Below are 21,418 nucleotides of genomic sequence, written 5' to 3'. Positions count from 1 at the left end.
TAAAATGGGAAGATATTACACAGACTCTTTATCTTATATGGAAATATCTTTCTTGTATACGGAAAAATGACGTATTAACAATATTAGTCTAATTAGAAACAACCTGTTAGTTAATTAATAAAATTATTTTCAATTAGTTTTAATGCTGTGTGTATTGTCATAATTTTTTCCGTGTACTTTCTTTTAATTTTATTGTAACATAATTTTTAAAAAGATACCATTTTTATTTTTATGTCGTGAGTTTTATCGAACTCACCATGTATCTCTTTCGTTTCTTAATTTTGATGCGTTTTTCTTTCGGATTTTTTTTTAATCTGCAACCATTCATTCGTTACACTGCGACACAACAGAACTGGCCAGCTAAGATTCGAGGAAATGACCGGGCTCAGTCTTCAAGGCTACCTGTTATGAGAGCGCACGTCTCTCACTGGTCGCGCACGTAAATGGAAACCTGAACAAGAGAAAGAAACGGTGGGCAAAGTCGCTGCCAGACAAACGTTAAAGAGCGACTGTCTCGTCTAGCTGGACATTTATTCGGGCGAGACCGTCGGTATCGTGCGTTTCAGCACATAGAAATATGGCGAAGTATACGTACTTTCCGCAATTTCTTTTTCCGTCAAAGCTTTGTCCTTTTGTACGTGGAGTCCGCAAAATAAGTATACCTCTTCACTGATTTTGCAACTTGATGTGCCTGTGACACAAAAGAAACTATTTTATTTAGTATAACTATCCTTGTCGCTTTCTTAATCATTTTCATCAAGCATCATAGATTAAGTAATTCCATGTTCGAAACTGCTACAAATTTTTTCCTAGGAAATATATCCTGCATAACATTAATTTAAAATTTTACAATATAACGATTAACGATTGATCAAAAATTCAACATTGCAATTTCCATGCGAAAATTGACATCAATTTTCAATAGAAAAGAGCACAGTTCAATTGTACCTTTTACAATTATAATTAATCTAGTAATAAAAAATTAAATATTTTTTATTTGTAAAAAATTAAATTTTGAATGTCTCACAAGCATGATAAAAATTACATTCTTATTTAGCAAAAAGAATAAATGATTTAACAAGATTTATTAATTAATCATGTACTGATATATTTTAGGTAGCAAAATGTGTATATGAGTTTATAAAACTGCCACGCCCTGTATCGTAAATAATGTCACTGCGCGTCACGCAATTGCGTATTGATCCTCAACGATAGGACCTCGACCTTGGTCCTTGAAATGTCCCCGGTGCATCGACCCTTTCTGAAACATCCTGTATCACCGCGAAGAGTACGGCCATGCAATATTTATCATGTCCGTCTAACCGTTAGGAACAGAAGTGTAGATATATTTATAGACAATCTTTCACACGAACGCTTCCGCTGATTTTTATCGACCATTCCTAAATTTGAAATCAGTATGGCTAACTTTTATTATGATGATTGAACGCGGCACAGAAAGATAAAATTTCTTTTTCATAAATCGTACGATAATAAAACCAGTAATACTCCTTAACTCAATAACTTAATATAAAATTATTGATTTGATGTCTTTTAATTAGAGCAGCTTTAAATTACCTATTTTTATCCATTTTTAATGTCTATTAATATCATATTTCTCTGCATTATACATATATCTAAATTCCACATTATTAAACGCCACCATATGTATTAAATAAAGAAATATACTTCAAATATTTAAAAAAATAAAATAAAAAATTTTTAGGGAAGAAAATGTATCTTTAAATTTTGTAGAGAGAAAAAAATTTTTATATACATTTTTCTCGTAAAACACAGCTTTGTAAGAAATAGATATAGATTTGTATGAAATAGATATAGTGTATTTGATATTTCGTTAATTGAAATATAATTAATTGATGATAATACTTTTAAAAAATTCAAGATCTTTTCAATTTATTACTCGAAATACAATAGAAGCATGAATTTTTCCGTCGACTTGTAGTGTGCTAACGAGTGTATTCAGAGACGAGAGTCATTCCTCGGTGTTGCCTCCCATGCTTTCACCAATATGATTTTATGTCTCGTGAAAGAGAGGAAAAGCTGTCCACCAACAACATACACCTCTAAATCTGTGAATTATGATGACATGCCATACGCTGTCGGAACGAATTCTACAACAGTGGACCCATAATACATCATGTTAGCGACGCGACTGCTCACCGCAGAATTTTGCCATTTTGCACAAAGAGACGGTGCTTGACAGAGAATCCAATATTGCGTGGGAGTTGGCCATGGGGGTTGGTAAGGGGTTCCAGCCCCGTCTTTGTCAGACAGGCCGACGCCCTTGCGACGCGGACATCGACCGTACTTCACCAGACTTTGAAATATCCAGACTTGAGTTAGACGAAGAATATTGATACTTTGACAAGTTATCTGATACTGCAAATCGATGTTAGATTCAATAAATCTGTTCAAAAATACTTTCCAAATCTTTTCCAAGAAAACACTTCTATGATAACAGATTCCCGAAAGTAAATGAAAATAATGCATTATCTTTTTATTTTATTTTTACATAATAAAATTATCTATAATTTAATTTATTTTATATTGTTCAACATTTCGGTTGTGCCGTTAAAATATCGATTTTCCTGGGCTAAGAATCAAATTAAAGAAAATAAAAAATCAAGCATTTTGCCATGATGAAAGTGTTGTAAGCATCCCTATTCACGCCTCGGGTTTCTCCCCATTCGAATTGCTCCTGTTTCAATACGTTTAGTTCGCACAGCATGTAAGAATCGAGATCGATTAACGAAGTTACGCTTGTCAAGACACACCCTCGGGTTGTAAGCGCGTAAATTGCCACATTTTTCTACGAAAGAAGACGAAGTATATTTTATGCTGTAGTAAATTACGAGCGCAATTTGTAAGAATGAGTTATTGCAATCAGTGATTTCATGTAATAATTATATATCAATTAGAGAGAGAAAAGAGAGAGAAAGAATTTAAAAATGAATCTATCATTTTATTGACATATTGTTTAGTTATAATTACTAAACATCTTTATATTTTATAAATAATTATTACTTGATATTTATGATACCTATTTATAAATTACAATAAAATTTATCAAGAAACTATTAATATAATTTACAATAAAATATATCAAGAGATGTTCTTTATTTATTTCGTGGAGAAATAATGACGACTGATGAAACTCGCCATGCAAATTTTGCTCTTGATTCTTAGAGGAAATCGTATATTCTTCGCACGCAACGATTGCCAATTTCCGTTGATCGTTCAACGAATCATTCGCCAGAATCTAATTTTCTCGGGTATACTTGCGAAATTTTCGTAAATTAATCTATCCGGCGTATTTCGCAGAAAAAAAGAAGAAATATGCGAACAAAACAAAATAATACACTACACGTTAAAACATGTAGTATATAAAATTTTATTAAAATAAAACATTGCTGTACTATCTCATTTATTTTGTTTATGTTTAAAATTAAAATAAGATCAAGGCTTTTGTATTTTAAAATTATCAGAAGGTCTTAACTATTATGATCGACACTCTAAGCAATTTTTAAATGTCAAGTACATGCAGAAATATTGTAATAGCCGCGCCCTTCCTTCCATCAGTGATGTTAAAAATATATATGCCCAGGAAAATATATTTAAAATAAAGGAAAAAGAAATTAAATTTAATACTTTGTGATTAACATCATAATATATGAAAAGAGCGACAATTTTATTTACCAAATAATCTGTATTTACTAAATATCCTAGATAAAATGTCAATTCCGCAACATCTTACACGATTATTGCCTAATCTTAAACATGCTTGCGACATTTTCACACGTACTGTCTGGCATTAAAAGAACGAAGCTGTTTCAACATGCGAATCAGCGACGTCCTTCGCGAACGTTTTTCGCAAGACTCGAGGACGGCTGTTATTGATCAGAAGGCAGGTTTCGAAGCCGGGAGCAGCTCAGCTGCTACCCTTGTCCTTTTCGAGCCTGTGCGCGCACGTGGCCATCGCTCGCGCCCCATTCATAACAACCCCCAGCAACACCCTAAGATCACCCTAACCGAGGTACACAGCTGTTGCCATGGGAGACATATCGGTAGCTTATTAAGACAGCGTCGCTCCTCAACGACTTTTATCGGCCGATCGTTATAGGGACGTCGCCGTTTATTGCTTGCGCGATTGCTTTTGCGACGCGATGGACTGCTTTAATGAGAATGCGGTGCTTTGATGTCGAGCGACAGCTCTTAATTGCAAATCAGTTTTCAGTAGCGCGAGATGTTTATTTTTTTCGCGTGTCCATTTATATGTATTTATAACATGTTTCAATTTCCTGTTGAAATCGTGCGACGTTTCTCTTGAAGTTTTATTTTAAACAGCGGAAGTAGCGACCGTCGCCGTGTTTTTTATCATCTAGCACATCCTAAAGATAAATATCTGCTTTCTGTTACAGACCTTTCGAAGAATCGTTTCAGTGAGTTACCGGAGGAAGTCACGGAATTTCCATTCCTCGAAAAGCTGCATCTTTATCATAATGCCATAAGAATAATCCCGGAAACCATCGTAATGCTCCAGTCCCTGAACTACCTCGATCTTAGGTTGGTATACAAGTGTACATATTTACACATACACACGTACATCTTGGATTGCGCGATACAGTATCGTAAGCATCCTGTATGATATGGTGTCACGGCGTCGATAACGCTAAGCTTTCGCTAGACTACGCAGCACAGTATAATTATAATTTTTTTATTACTTTGAAATTCATTAAGATAATAATTGATATTAACCACATGTAATTATATATAATTGATATTAACTACATATAATTAATTATTGATTATATTCATATAATTATATTTATTGAGTAATTCTTCGATTCAAAGAAAGGAGCTTCGACAAAAGTAGCATACTTCAACAATAGTTTTTTAAATAAATCCGTATCTAAAAAAATATATCTTATTCCGAAATATTCTATTAAATTATTAAATAAATTTATTAAAATAATACATTTTAAAATTTATATTAATTTATTAAAAGAATTTAATCAAATTAAATAATTACTGTTTTCTACTTATTGATTATTCGTTTGAAAAAAAGCTTCAATTTGTGACAAATATAAATTCAATGAGAGGTCTGATGAATTTATTTAAAGAAGATAATATTCTGATTCATAGTCGAAACCAATTGACGTCCCTACCTCGAGAGATATGCAGGCTACCCCTTCAGACTTTGCTAGTCGCGCACAACAGATTAGCATCTCTGCCAGACGAGCTGGGCAAGATGACAGCATTAGCAGAACTGGACGCAGGTTGCAACGAAATCACGAGTCTTCCACCTCGAATAGGCGACCTTGCGCGGCTCCGGTCTCTAGACCTGAGGAGCAACTTGCTGGTGCACCTGCCTATAGGTAGGCCCGCCTCTTTAATATAATATGATTGCGACACATACAGCAGATGTTTATCACGCTCGGATAAACTCACTGCTTTAATCGATTGCTTTAACAGCTTTAATGCGATTAAGAAATAATTATATCTGTTCTGAAAAATAGATAACTTGCTAAAAACATTAAAGAGAGTCAGTCTTTATATAAATTAGTTTTAAATAGACTTTTTCTTATTTGTTAAACTAACAAAATTGATTCTAAATAAAAAGAGATGTTTAAAAATAAAAAATATTAATATTAGTTATAACTATTCTGAAATGAAAAAAATAAGCGTCTCACTTAATGATCAAGTGCGAGAAATTAGTTTAAATCGTATTTTCACATAGAACTGACGTACCTGAGGCTCGTGAAGCTGGATATTAGCGGCAATCGAATATCTGTACTTCCAAACGAGATGAGGAAGATGAAGAGCTTGGTGGATTTCAAATTGTCCGACAATCCGCTGACCTCGCCGCCTGCCTCGGTGAGCATTATACCATCTATGATTCGTTCCTTATCGCTTAAATCTCCTTCCTGCGGTACATACTCCTACGCTCTTTCCTCGACGGTCTTTTTCTAATAAAACCGTATGCGAAGATTACTTCACCAATCGAAGTGTCGTTTCCTTCAGTCACAGTCTGCCTACGGAATTGCCTGTGATTGCGAAACCGGTGCCTTTCGCTTCGCCACTTTATTCGAAATTTTATTTGAATTCACGAATCAATATCTCGCTACTCTAGAACATTTAATATCATTTTATATAAGGTAACCCCAGTATATATGCCGTATATACTTATGGAAAACTCAATTTATCAGGCATTATTTACTATGTTTAAAGTAAATAAACTATATATAACAATAAAAATGTTGTACTGTCTACTACTATAAAAAAGATTAAATATAAAAGTGAAATATTAATTTTCTTCTATTTGAAAAAAAATTTTTTTGAAAAAATAAGTTGAATGTAAAATATAAGAATTAAGTACTTGTATATTGGAATACTCCATTCTTTATTATTCTATTACAATTACGTATCTATACGTCTATAAATAATTTCTAAGCCTTTACACTATCTACAGAGAAAATAGTTATTTTACGTAGACTGTAATACATAGCTGCATTGATAAATTGATTCAATTACGATAATTTCATTAATATTAACAGTAAAAAAAAACTAAAATTCTAATACAATATTAAGGTAGCATAAAAGCTTATAACAGAGCGATTGCAAGCAAACCTTCACTCCTTTTATTTTTTCTGACCTCTGCGGCATAAATACCGGAATTACCCAAGAGACAACGAAACGGAGAAAATGCAGGGCATCTTGTCTTCTCCCGAGAATATTGATCTCATGCGCTAAAAGATCGTTCTCACTGCCGATTTCAGCTATGCATTCGCGGGCGAACGCACATTTTCAAGTACTTGGAGAGGCAGGCAGCGAAGCACGAGAGGGCCAGAGGTGGTCGAACGCGGCGGGTACCACTGGATGCGAGAGGTCACGCGACATTGGACACGAGGTCGCACCGGCGGCACAACGTCGACAGCGGGTACAGCACTAGCGACGGTGTCGACAAACGTTGGTCCCAGGAAATCCACAGCGCGGTTAGTTTCACCGTCGCTCTCATGGCCTTTCCGCTATCGCTACATCTTCTGTACACGCTATACAACTACTTCCTCACAACGCTATTCGGCGAGCCTACCGCCGAATTATCCGAGGACTTCTGACCCGAAGTTCCATGCGGATAATCGGTCATATGAATAAACCGGAGCACAAAGGCTTTCGCTTTTATTTTATCGAAGGAGAAACTTCGATAGATATAAATAAATATTGGTGTATAATTAAAGTAGAGTAATAATACCTCTAATTTTTTAATGAGAAAATTGGAAAAAATGCGGAAAAAAATTAATGAGGATATTACAGCGTATGTTTATACATACATCTAATTAAAGTACTTATTTGTGTGAATAGAGATAGATACTAGTAGATGTGTGTGTGTGTGTGTTTGTTAAAATATTTAACAATAACAGTAACATATTGTGATACATATTATTGTTTTATATTTTTACTTTAGAACAAGTGCTTTATTATTTCTTAATTTTCTTTTTTCAAAGGTCTATAACTCTTTTATTCACATGACCTCTTAGCATTGTTTTAGAAAAATTATGTATATATCTTTTTGTAAATTTTTGTTGCAATCTTTGTATATAAGTTATTGTACAAAAAGAGTTTTGTCTGAAAAAGACGAGCGATTTTACGTTTTCATCTCTAGTTGAAATTATTGTACAAAATGCACGAATAAAATTCTATCCATGCGTAAAATATACACAACTCACGATTTTACATGCCTCCTATTGGCCACCGTTTACAGGTACATGACGGCGAAGTTCGCAGCTTATGGCGGCAGGAATGTTCACCGCTCTCGATAACGCTGCCGCACGAGGTAGGCATGAACGGATCTTGCAGCGGCACGTCGACGCCCAGCACGATTTCACCCGGGGAGCACACGTCCCTGGAAGATGAATTAGGCAAGGTAGGTTAATACGTAGGACTCTGACAAAAATTAATTAACCACCATTCTAATTATAAAAAAAGGAAATTAAATAAAGTGCTTTTTATTAATAATGTTTTTTTTTGTATGTAGGAATAATGTCAATATTTTCTCTATTTTTTATATTCAGCAAACAAAAATGTCGATCATCATAATTGCCGATTCTATTTACGAAGGACTACAACTAGAAACTGTGTAATATTTCAAAGTAATTACGTTTTCGTGACGACCAAAATATAGAGAAGTTAGGTTGTTACAAAAGGAGTATAATTAGTATAACACCAATATAATTCTGATAATTGAATAGGATAATGAAAAGATACACTATTGTTATCAAGAGGCTTATCGCACTATTTCTACTTGAAATAAGTGCTTAAGCAAGCAATAGACTATACTAATAGGAACTTTAAAAGATGACGTAACCACTATATTTAGCTGTCGAATAGACTCAAGTTGAGCTACGATAATAATTGTCGTCTCGACAAGTCGTTTGGCTGTCGCTCAAATCTCGTTATAAAGCCTTGACCCAATAAAATGTTAACGACGTTTTAAAATTACTGATGTATCAACAGTAAATATTCGTGTATATTTTGTGTATACGACGAAATTACGTGCTTTCTCACATTTACTGTTTCTCTCACGTATCGAAAGCTGAGAGATAATTCTTCAACAAGACTGAAATCTATTGTATAATTTTATTTAAAATGTAATTGACAAAACGCAATTCTTGTGGCACAAAAGATAACATTAATTAAAAGAATTGAAAACTTTACTTTTTATCTAGAATCGAAGATTTTAAATATCCTATAAGAAAGATTAAAAAGATAAAATTAAATTAATATTAAATTTGAAAACTTCTGTCTTATTATTAAAAAAGTTGTTTCTTATGAAGATAAAAATTAAAAATTATAGTTCACGATATCAAAAATCTCTTGTAGGCGATGATACTGCACGATCAACTGGAAAAGAGGAGATTGGAGAGAAGCACCTCGGAGAATGGAGCGGACATTAGAAGACCGATGATCTCCGGCCTTCATCACACATCGATTACGCCACCGGGGTGAGTGAAGCCTTTCACTACGATAATCAATGGGTTAATTACCTGATTCGCGTGCTTTCCCTCGAAATAAATGAGCGCGGTCCTTCGATGTTTGCCATTGATATTGTGATACGAATTGTTACGGTAGTTTAAACATATACATACGGATATTTGCATGCATGCATGTGCATTATCGTGGCTGGCAATCCCTTTTTACAGCCATCTGGAGTCTACGCATTTGACGAGTCAGACGCAGATATCGTCCGCACAGCAATCGGTACACCCGCTCCAAACTGCAACGGGTCCCGCTACGATGGTGAACGGCGACGATAAGAGGCCGTTCAATCACATACAGACGTATAGGTAATCTTGCTTTGGACCATACCGACAAAAGCCTCTGTCCGTCCGAGTTTATTTCGTATTATCACGTTTGCGTTATTCATTTACTCATCCGTATGTTTGGTAGGCGCGCCTGGTATTGCTGTGACGTATTATATGCGTTGAGCAAGTACAAGTGACCTTGCCGTATTAATCCTCTTCAATGTCCAGACAATTGTACGCTCGGTTTTAAATGTTTAAAGAAAACGTTTGCTATATATACATACATATATATATATATGTAATGTACATGTCACGTACATACAGATATATAAATTACGTATATGATCAATCGCCCTCTTAAAAAACTAGAAATGAGTCAATAAAAATTATCTATTTTTATTCTAAAGTATTGCAAGTTAGAGGATTAATACTTTTTGAGATTGTAACGATGCTTTCAATATTTCATACATTGTTGTCTTGCTTTGAATATTCATATTCATATTCGTAAGGATTATTAGATAACATTCATGAAAGTTATCATATGTTCTCATGCAAATTATGAGAGTGCTTTGATATTATAAGTTGTATAATAAGTATTTTATTCTCAGGGAATATAAAGAAGCTCTGAAGCAGCAAAGAGCTAATGAAGGTCTAAGCGTATACAGACCTCGTGAACAAGTTACACCTCCAGGCAATGAGATACAAAACGATACCGACATTGGTAACAATAAAGAAATCATTACTCTAACTGGCAAGCAAATCTTCAACGAGGATAATGCGTTGAAGAGGCCAGTTCAGAAAGTTACTCCGTCACGAATTAATTACCAAAACACACCGATTATCAACGGTAGCAATAACGAGTACAACAATAAGAATGGAAAGTATCTCGAGCAACCTTATAAAAAGCCTAGCTCGCCCATCAAAACTTCGAGTAGTATCCTGTCCACGAACACAAGTCCAGCCCACGCGCCCAGGCTAGTGAAAACCGCTGTTGGTTACGTTGAAGGTAATCGTTTAGACTAAAATCCAAATGGAAATATAGATTTACTCGTAGATAAGATACACTCACAATTAATGTATAAGAGCAATTTTATATTTTACAAAAAATTTCTCTTATACATTTCATGCAGCATAAGAGAGAACTTTGATTACACAATATGCTCATAGTATGCGCATGTTTATTAGGCAACAATAGTCCAAGCAGAAACGGCGGCAGTCCGAAATCCCCGCGATCTGTCACGTGGAATAGTAACGTGCCTGAAAAGTATTCCTTTACTATGAGGAGAGAATTTGAACGTGCCAAAGAAGAGGCTGATCTCATCGAACAACTGCGAAACGTAAGCACCATTATAACAAAAAGCAATTTTAATTATCAATCTACACACGTGCAATATAATCAAGAATACATTTCTCTAATAGCACATAGAGACGAGATTAAAGATGGCACTGCCGGAGGACCTCGCACCAGCGTTAACGGATGGCGTTGTTCTCTGTCACCTGGCGAACCACGTTAGACCGCGATCGGTTGCCAGTATACATGTTCCTTCTCCCGCTGTAGTAAGTTTTTTTTCTGTCATTTTCTGAACACATTTCGTGTGCCAGAAAACTGATCTAAACATTTTTTGTAGCCTAAACTGACAATGGCACGATGCAGGCGTAATGTCGACAACTTCCTCGAGGCATGTCGGAAGATTGGCGTTGATGAGGTAAGAAATGTTATCAGTTTTATTAACTAGTTCCAAAGAAGTTTGTGCTTCTCTTTCGCTCAGGGTGTGTACTACACATGCATGAGACACGCTGTCATCATTAGTGTACGACATCATGTTGATACGGTGAATATTTCCATATCGAACGAATTAATCCGACATTTCTGTGTTTTTTTTCTTTAACAAATGGTGATGTGGCAAGCGAATCATGATCGCAATTATACTGTACGAATGATCGTATGTGCTTCGTAGAAGAGTAGAATTGTAAAACTGGTTACGAGACTCAGTGCGAAAGCTTACTCTTTACGAAGCACAGTAACTAATTTATGACACCTTCATCGAGTGTTGTCCTTAGATCTGTCGAATCTGCTTGGTGAACAATCGGATGGTAAAAAAATTTATTGCATTATTCGCAATCGAATGTCTGTGTATATCGTGACTAACGCTTCGACAATCTAGCCACTTCTTGATGACACTTTCAACGACTACTAGTCAGTCCCCGATTTTGATCTGATTTTGATCGAATTGCAAATCGATTTTAAGAAAGCGTACGAGTATTATAGTTATGAAGTACAAGACAAAGGAGAGGAAAGGAAAATAAATTAGCGAAGAAGCTTTAGTTGCATGTGCCTAGATTCCAGTTCGCTTTTGTGTTGCTTCTTCGGGGAACAGTACTTCTGTACTTTAAGCTCTCACCTTTCCTGCCGTCATCCGAATATCTCACCGTTTAACATCCACGAAATAATACTATTCCCAACTGTACAAAAAAAATCCGAATCATTCTTTTTTTTTCACTAATCATAAAAAAATCATGTAAAATATATACATATTATTATTGCTTTTTCCTATCCATTTTTCCTTTCGATATCTCACAATTGTTTTCTAGATGGAACTTTTGATAGTCATTAAAGTCATTAAAGAATAAATGAAATTGATTGTAATCGACTTTAATGAGTATTGTTACAAAATAAACTTTGATAAAGAGTGTCAAAGAAATCAATTCTATCAAAAGTTTTTTCACAGACAAACAATTTCCTTTTATCACATGGTGATAGGGTGGGGTATAACAGAACGACTATCCCCCGAGGAACGCTTCTTTTCTCATTGGTATAAAAGTAGGGCCTTCCTCGGAGAGGACAAAAATATGCGTTTTAAGTGACAAATGTTCTCGCAGTGCGGTCAAATAGAAACTGGGACTGAGTAGTATCGTTGTTGGTGTTGCAGGAGGTGTTATTGGATGCGGATGCAATCATGGATGTGGGTTACATGGACGCGTACGGACTGGAGGCTCTGGCGCGCCTCGTCACCGCTCTTCTCCTTGTTCGCGATGAGGGGGAGAGTGGCACCAAAAAGCCGGCCGCAGATTCACTCCGTATGATTCAAGACCGCGTTCTGTCCGCTATACTTTTTGTTACATTCCTATCCGCCGTGGTTCTACTCTATCTCTTCCCGATTCCCAATTAATGAGACGCTGTTGAAAATGGAAAGTCACCAGTATGCGAAAGATGAAGGATCGACGAATTGAGAAAGAGAGGGAAAAAAGAGTACCAAAATCAGGAGCCACGGTACCTGGAGACGGCGATTTTCAGAGCAATCTCTGGTCTTCTTTTTGACTGAACATCGTATCAATTTCACTTTTGATAATCGTACCAGAGTTCTGAGAATCACCATCTCGTTCGAACAATGATGCGACACTTTCAATGTTCATTTCGCAATTCGATATTTTTAGGATTAAATATTTGGTCATTTTGTCGATTCTTAGTACTTACGTTTGTTAGGGTTCAGAAAGTGTCGTATCGGATTCGACTTCGATGTCGAAGATTCCCAAACATTGTTCACTTTGAATGAAGAAAAAAATGTGCGTCAGCATTCAATAGATACGACACTTTTTTCATCTAAGAAAAAGACTAATGCCCGTGTTTATAGTCAGGTCTTATACTTAAGGCTTCCTTAAATTTATCTTTAGATACTTTGTAGCCATAAACAATGAAATGATTCGTAGAATATTTAAAGATAAACTTAAGGAGGCTTTAAATATAAGGTTTGACTATGAATACGGGCATAAGTGTCTAAATACGTAATGTGAACAACACTACAGGGCCATCATTGACGTCGAAGTATTCTGTAATTTTTTAAAGTGTCTTTCGAACGAATTAAAGACGATTGTTGCGTCTAGACTCTTTAAAGAATATCAGAACATATCTTTTGTCGCATGAAATTATCGCCAACCTCGCTGAAGGCAAAGTACTTAGTTTCTGAAAATCGACTTATCACAATTGTAGCTTTAACAAATTTGTTTTTTTTTTTTTTTTACCTACGCTCACGTAATTTTCTTCGTTTGAATGCGTGAGTGAGAGATCCTTGCGATAAACGAAGAATTTTCGGAAGTAGTTTTTAAGTGTTGATAGGCAGCTTGAAACGTTTAGTCAGCTAAGTAATATGTAAATCTTTTTATTTTCTAAAAAAAACCTTCATTCGTCATCGACAATTACAAGCGGGGGATGTCAATGAAAGTTCAAGTGATAATATCCCTTGCAAAATATGAAATGTTATTTTATTCTGTGTACTCGCGTTAGTTTTGTCCGAGTTTACCGCGAATTAACGTAAAATCAAAGAGCGCAATCAAAGTGGAAGGCGCTCGCATATCACGTTTAGTTGTAAATGTACCTTACAGAATGAACCAATTATATGATCGCCGCTTGCAATCGCGCAAGCTGGAAATCATCGGCTAGACCGATGAAATGGTATTTTGATAAAAAAGAAAAGGATAGAGGTTGAAAATCGAGAGTTGATGTGCAATACTCATTCAAGAATTGTACAAGTATATATTCCGTATTTGGCTTTCCGAATTTTCGGGAAGTATCCATTGCCTTTTATACGATGAAAGCCTCAGAATCCCAATTAGCTGGTATTGCATCATCATTCTCTGCGCCTGGGTCTGCGACTACCAGGAAGAGAAGAGAAAGAGCGATTGGAAGGACAGTTATGGATGCCTTGGACGGCAATATTTTTTTAAGATTCGACCAATGAACTGCCTGTGGCTCTTTCAGGATTGGTGGGTCTGTGATAGAGAGAGGTAGCCTGCGAGTTACATGATTCACGAAAAGGTGCTAAAGGAATTTTTTTCAGTTCGAGGATTTTCTATTTTGATAATGTAGAGGTCTAACAAATGATGATGACGTTTATATCATTCGTTATAAATTAGATGCGATATCACTTTTTTAATTCGTATTCGTAATTTCGTAGATAGATCGATCGTCTTCTTTATCTGTTATTACAAGAAACAATAACAAGAAACATTTCGTTTCAGGAGAGAAGAAACAGAATAAATCATTTTTCGATATTTTATCGACCAAGTAGTTTGGTCGTAGTCTAAAAAAAAATGCTGTACTTTAGGTACTTAGATTGGTGTTACTTTGATCTCGACATTAAGTTCCGATGCTTCTGGAAAATAAGAAATGTAAATTTTAAAATTTAGAAGATAAAAATATGGAAAGTATTTTATATCGAAATTTCATCATCATGGTTAAACATAAAAATCGAATATACAAAACTGTATTAATTAGTAGTAAAACACAATTATTCAACTCGATTCTAAATGTAGAATCAAATTGATAAAAACTGTACTTGACAACTTAATTGTCTAACAACAAAAATTTATATTGATTTAAACTCTGAGAATTATTCTTCATCAGTAGAAACAGTAAAAATAAAAATAGTACGAAAAAGCAACTAATCGAGATCAAAGTGACCGCGATGCTATGCTGGTAGAGACATGGTGCCTACTACCTGCCAATTTATTTTCATAAAAATTCGATAGGAGAACATAAAGGGCATAATATATCTATAATATGTAAGCGTATAACTTATATTGTAATATTAAGAAAACGCCCTTCAGATTTGTAAGACAGGATCTTTGTCGGAAAAACACAGATACAATATTACATCACATCCAGATGACTGATAGACAGTGAGCTTTTTAGACAATGATTTTGATACTAATCGCCGCAAAGTACTTAAGATAGTGCCAAATTTCTCAGCATGTTCCATCAAACGCGACTTTGTTTCGTTTTTCCGACAAGATTTCTGACAAGTTCGGAAAAATTCTAACGTGAAGCGACGCTAATCGTTATACGAATTACCGAAACGCTTAAGTCGAGCAATTGGAACTTTCAGAGGGCTAAAAGGATTCCTCGTAAAAAAAAACGTAAAACTCTTTTTGTAAGTGGACCTTACAACGGGCGACCATGCTATACTTCGAGAGAGAGACTATCATACAAGCATAATACAATATTTATACATGTATCCTCGTGAGTCAACACGCGCTTTACTCGATGCAGCATGCTTGTATATCTTGTTTTTGAGGAGTTGCAAGGGCGAGCCGCATCTCTCACGATTTCTTGCGACTACTTGGATTCACTTTGCATCTTGCCGAGAGATATACGATTTCGGGACGCGTACGCATAAACGACATGGCATTTTCGCGTTTACAGTCGAAGTGAGTTTTGCACTTTCTAGTCTATAACTACTACTAATAATATCGTTAGTTATAAGTTGTCGAACTATCCCCGTTCTAGTCAGATTATTTTCTCCTCTTACATTTTTTCTTTTTCTGCGATCACAGAAACTTGTGGCTTCATCTGCAACCTATGCGAATGTTGATTTCGCAGCTATTCTTCAGTACTTAACGCAATGTCTATTTAGTCAGTTTAGATGCTATATTGTCCTTCTTCTGGAACGCCCGACGTTCATATTCTACGATCTTCCTCAATTTATATCTTGCAGATTATTTTTTCCTTGCATATAATTTATTTATACAGAATATAATTTTATCGTCATATAATTAATTTATTAACAGTTCCTTTCTTAACAGTTCTCGTTTAAATACTATTTTGTTGCATTTATTTATTGGGCACTAATAATTAATTATCGGGAGAGAACTTTGTTTCCTCTTTTACATTTAATGTGTGAAAAATTAACAATACGCGCGTTCGACGATCATAGTATCTTTAATAAATATTCTTCTTTAAAAAAAAAAAAATAATGAGAACGTCAAGAGCTTTGAACTGTAATTGTCGACCGTAAGTTAAATTGCACCGTCAGAGGACAAATTATCATCTCCGGGCGTTCCGAATCTTAAACGCGGTTAATTAGGCGGTCCGCTAATAACTTCCGCGCTTACATCCAACGGGCGAATCGTCCATTATGGAATAACGAACGAACGGCCGAACGATGACAAGTCATCATACGGATATATTCCATTACGTTTAATCATCGATCATTACGACGGGTGCCTAATGATCCTGCGCGGGGACGCGAATACGAATGGTGGCCACGTCACGTCAGTATTATTCTCATTAGAATTGGACGAGATGTCGAAGTATATTGGGATAGTATTTTCAACAATTTAAGACTGGTTTCGAATTTAGCGCACACCAGTGTGTACTTCGTATTTGTATTGTCAGTTGCTTGGCATAACGGTTCACGATTGATCTACGTGATTGACCGGCGTGCTAATGAAACCTTCATATCTTCGCAAACGGGCGAGCGCAAATGATTTTGTAGCGATATCGATAGCTATTATAGAAGATATTAAAAGCGGTCAGTTGAAAACCAATCGTTAGATTTAAATTCGAGCTAATACGCTTTATATATGCAGAGTAAAAGTGTGGTGCGGGACTTTAGTTTTGGATCCAGTCGTGCTAGTCGAGGGTCAATCTCGTAGATCGAATTAGCATTGAATTTTACCGATAGCTTTCGCTTTTGCAAGAGGCTACATTGCTATTAAGCTAATATTCACGAAAAAAATGAAAAAGAGAAGTACTTGAGGGAGAAAAATACGAAATCATTCCGTTTGCGTTTAGCTTATGTAATAATTTTTGTAAAGTACGCGAAAAGAGAAAAAGCTTATATATGCAGAAATATATATAGAGAGATAGATATATTATATATGACAAAAAAAACAGATATATAGTTCGTTGAAGCTAGTTTTTTATATCGTTTTTCGTGATCTTTCTTTCGTTTTTTTTTCCTTTTTTTTATGTTAATGTTAACGTACGTAAGTCAATTAAATTATTCGTTAGCTCGATAAATCCACTTGGTGCTTGGTGTATACTTTCGTCCGTTGTTGTTTTTGTAAGCTTCTAAAGCTTCTCTTGTCTATTTATATACATATCTATATTTATTCCGCTCTTTAAACTAACTTTATACTTGCACGATCGATGCCGAGCTCACCGAAGCTCAAGACAATAATTCCTTTCTGAATAGATATGTGACCTAAGCGGTCAGGATCGATTCGTATCAATTCGATCATTGCGTGTAACGAAGCGCTCAACATCAATCGAAAAACGTACATACGCACAATGCATTTATGTCGTCTCGGTCGAGTCGGGTTCAATTTCTGTCACATTTATTGTAAATTCATTCATTAATATATATTGATTACAAAAAAAGAACATTTTTAATTCAAGTATTTCAATTTGAAGAGATTATTTTAAAGTGACTTATCAAATCCTATTTAAATACGCCCCTTAATTCTAGATTTCTTAATTCTAGATTAAGCTTAAGCTGATTTCTCCTTCGTCTTAAGGGAGAAATTTAGAACAATTTTTAATTGAAATGTATATACATAATATTATACATAAAATATAAATAGATATGTTGCTAACTTCATAAATTCGTAACTTCAATTACTATTAATAATTATTATTTAATGTGTTATTTTTTAATTAATTCATTTTTGTAATCACACTTTTACTCCAATTGCATTATATACAATATGATGAATAATTATAACAACGACAATCCAAATCGAGAATGAATCGAATTTTTAAGTAAAATTATACTTATCGAGCTCAGGAAATACGTGCATTTATTAGCCGAATACTGTTTAATTTAAACGAAATGCAATAATTTAACCCGATTCGATTCGAAGCATCGCCTAATTCGCATAATTACGATCGATGTAACGCGCGAGTTTACACGAGATCGCACGTATCTACAGATATCGTATCTCGCAAGTCTCGCAGTGTGTGTTTCGTTTTTCTGTCTTTCATATTTGATTTATTTATAAACCACGTTACATATATACGACACTCGTCCGCCATCCCTGACGCTTCGTTATTAGAACGGTCCTAGCGGCGGGATGCGTAATGCGAAGAGACAATCATCGCATCTTTTCTTTGCTTTCCGTCGAGTCGATCGACCAAGAAAAACGAATCTCTTTAATTGTCTCGCCGCTCGGACCACAGCGATATATCATTGACCTTGTTTTCCTCCTTTGAGGTATACTCTGTAACGTTGATTGTATGGGTAAAAAAAACATAATGATTGTAATACTATAGCCATTTATAATAAAATATCCTTTTCTTAAACGTCTACGCTTACTTAGTGTCGGAGTGCGAAAAATCGGAGGAAATTGCGATCTCCGCTACATTTTTTTTTTTTTTGCTAAACGCCTTTGCGTTGGAAACTTCGCAAAATGTTTTTGTCGTAAAAAATTTAATATACCTTAATGTTATCGTTCTTTCAATATTCTCAAAAATCTTTGTGTATCCTTGAAGAAAGTTTTCCTAGCCGAGTTCGCAAACTTGCATTTCGTTTTTTTAAGACTTTATTCAGTCTTTTTTTATCTCTATTTCATGAAAGATTCATTATATTCTTTCGATTCATGCATTCATGTATTCGCATATATTATTTGAACGTTTTCCGCTTGAGTAAAAGATCGGGTTTCACCATCTGGCTTCTGGTATCGTCCCCAGACGTCTGATAAGATACTTTCAAGATTTATCCTGATCGCGGGCAAGAAATTCGCGGTACTCTACATTTTTATTCGTGATATTTAATCGAGATAAATGCATTTCTTGTTACCGAGAATTTCTTCTCACCTTAGAGAATATTTCGCTACACAATGCGGCTACCTAAAAATATGTCGCGAAACTACTTTAAAAGGATTAACTTAAAGCTTCTTTTTTTTACATATCTTTTAGATATTTTTATTGTTTTTAGATTGTTTTAGATTTAAATTGAAGGCGAGATTTTTATTCGCGAGGCAGACGAAAATGGCGAGGGGAAAAAGCTAAAGTGCTAAAAGACGTATGTGTCTCTTGCTGATTTTTTCAGAATCTTGTATGCTGCGCCAGCGACGTTCTGGAGGGAGGTCGCGGGGTCGTACGTGTCGCGGTCACCGTGTCCGAGCTGCTGAGGTTCCACCAGACGCGCTCACCTCTGCAGACGTCCTCGAGCATGCCGAACCACGTGCCTGTTTAGCGCCAGACTATTTAATTCGCAAGATTGCCTGGCGAGAAAGTCCAGACTCCGTCTCCCCCCCGCGCGGGGAGAGGAAAAGAGGTGAGGATGAGCCGGGAGCGAGGTAACTGCGACGAATGTCTGCTCGAAAACGCACTTGGGATGCGTTCCGAGGCAGAGACAGATGAGGAACACGACGCGACTCTTCTCTCCTTCGAATCAAATGAAGACTTGACTGGAATTTGACTCCGCCGCTTCGGCTTCAGCGTGTTCGCGAGTTCGGTAACTCGATACGCAAGCTAATTAATCAATCCTTAACTGATCTGACCCTATGTTTTTACTGATTATATTTGAGTTAAGAAAAAACTGATTTAAAAAATATCAATTAACTCTCGGTAAAGTGATTAAACTTCTGAAAGTTTAATCACTTCGACTATTGATTTTTTAAATCGAATTATGAAAGTTCCAAATAATTCCATATATAAATTTGTCAATTAAGGATCTCAGTTAAGGAATAAAATCAAAACTCTGAACGAAACTAGGATTTAGGTTAAACAGCGATACTTGATTAGTATAATAAATATCAAACGAACAAAGAATTCAACAGATCTTCAACGTGCTTGTCATATGATGTATAAGTCCGAAGGACGTCGCAAAGACGCCTGAAGGAAATACCAAATCTTGTGGACTTCCATTAGATATCTAATGTCCACTTTAAAGATGATTAGAGTCCTCTTTTCGGTTTCACTTACTCGCTATCTTTTTTCTAACTCTGACAGGTAGAAAAAGATAAAAGGCAAGTTAAACTGGGATTAAGGTTAATCTATAGATTGGTAGAAAATGGACAGAAGCGTAATCTTTTACGAATCTATTAGGTCTCTAAAAGACGTCCTCTGTAAAATGTTCCGTAGAATGTTCCTTAGGTATAGGCTGAAAGATGCGCGTTTTGTTGGATGTCTACAAGACATATACGGATTTTTGCGCTGTCCATATTATCTCGAAGCTAGTTCGAGACGCATTCTTAGAAATACGACAAGTTTCTGCGAAGTGATTCTTTATCATAATCGACAATAAGTCGCTTTGTCGCCAACGTAACGTCTGCACGAGCGCCCCGTTGAATCGACGAATCGCTTTCGAAATCGCCACGACGAGCGATTCGTCGAAGAGCGATCGGTCGATCGCACTAAACTAATCTACGTGGAGGAAACTCTTTTTGTGTATGTGTGTCCCTTCGCACGATAAGCGACTTTGCGGTGTTAATGCCAAGCGACGGATTTCCTTCTTATTAAAATCGCGTAGCGAATTCGACATAACGATAGACTGCGGTCATCCATGACACTTAATTAGATATGACGAATTTTGTATCGATAAAACGACCGAGCACACGGTGATGCTTAGTTCTGCTCGTAGTTGCAGCCGGGTCCTTCGAAATCTCGGGACGGGAACGGAGCGGGTATTTTGTAGAACGGCTAGACAAAATTTAGAGATACTGGGAGGACCTGTCGACATTCTTAGGCTGAGTGTCCACTTAAAATATCCTAAAGTTATTGTAAAAGATAAGAAATCCATAAAATTGAACGATTAAATTTTTTAATACAGATCAAATATATAAAAATAATTATAAAAATGAAATCTCAGTCACATAAAGAGACAGAGAGACTCTAGTAGACATTCAGTCTTAAGACTCGATTTCGCCTTAAGGCTGCCAAAGATATCCGAGCTTTCGAATAGTGTAGTCCTGTGTATCCGTGATCGAATATCTCGCATGTTACAAGCTGAGTTTGTAGACGTAGGTTGGCAATCCATAAATAACGAGCATCCATAAATAACGAGCACCCCAAAGACATAACGCATCCTGTTACACGAATCTTTAATTTCGATCGCTTCATTAGCGTTATACAACGTCCTAAGCGGTAATAGTGCATGTAAATAAATTCATTCATTTTGAGATGTTATCTCTCGTATCGAATCGTTGGTACCCTTAAGTACATCCTATTGCCTACTGGTAATAGATCCTGTACTTAATTGAATTTAGGATAAGTAAAGAATTTAACCTCCTCACAAAAATGGTTATTTTTAATGAAAAATGTCGAATTCAACTCGCACAATTCAGTTATGCGTGAAATATTTTTAACAAGTTTTTACATA

General features: G+C 35.7%; 1 protein-coding gene across 3 annotated transcripts in view; it reads left to right on the top strand.

Annotated features, from left to right (window-relative positions):
- The window catches only part of LOC105836074 (leucine-rich repeat and calponin homology domain-containing protein), a 45,144-nt gene extending 23,726 nt beyond the window's left edge, over nucleotides 1-21,418 (top strand). The window contains exons 2-13 of one of the 3 annotated variants that reach the window (XM_012679856.3): nucleotides 4,437-4,581; nucleotides 5,161-5,393; nucleotides 5,756-5,892; nucleotides 6,795-7,010; nucleotides 7,778-7,939; nucleotides 8,896-9,017; nucleotides 9,216-9,359; nucleotides 9,926-10,323; nucleotides 10,503-10,654; nucleotides 10,737-10,874; nucleotides 10,946-11,023; nucleotides 19,145-21,418. In XM_012679856.3, coding sequence (XP_012535310.1) covers nucleotides 4,437-4,581; nucleotides 5,161-5,393; nucleotides 5,756-5,892; nucleotides 6,795-7,010; nucleotides 7,778-7,939; nucleotides 8,896-9,017; nucleotides 9,216-9,359; nucleotides 9,926-10,323; nucleotides 10,503-10,654; nucleotides 10,737-10,874; nucleotides 10,946-11,023; nucleotides 19,145-19,291 — 2,072 coding nt within the window. In that variant the 3' untranslated portion in view covers nucleotides 19,292-21,418. Of the gene's footprint in view, nucleotides 1-4,436; nucleotides 4,582-5,160; nucleotides 5,394-5,755; nucleotides 5,893-6,794; nucleotides 7,011-7,777; nucleotides 7,940-8,895; nucleotides 9,018-9,215; nucleotides 9,360-9,925; nucleotides 10,324-10,502; nucleotides 10,655-10,736; nucleotides 10,875-10,945; nucleotides 11,024-12,247; nucleotides 18,397-19,144 lie in introns of those variants that run through there. The other 2 variants (XM_012679855.3, XM_036283795.1) reach the window with 2 other exon arrangements.

This window comes from Monomorium pharaonis, chromosome 3, assembly GCF_013373865.1.
Source record: "Monomorium pharaonis isolate MP-MQ-018 chromosome 3, ASM1337386v2, whole genome shotgun sequence".
NCBI lineage: Eukaryota > Metazoa > Arthropoda > Insecta > Hymenoptera > Formicidae > Monomorium > Monomorium pharaonis.
Note: the sequence above shows the minus strand (reverse complement) of the source record. Positions and strands in the feature narration are given on the sequence as shown.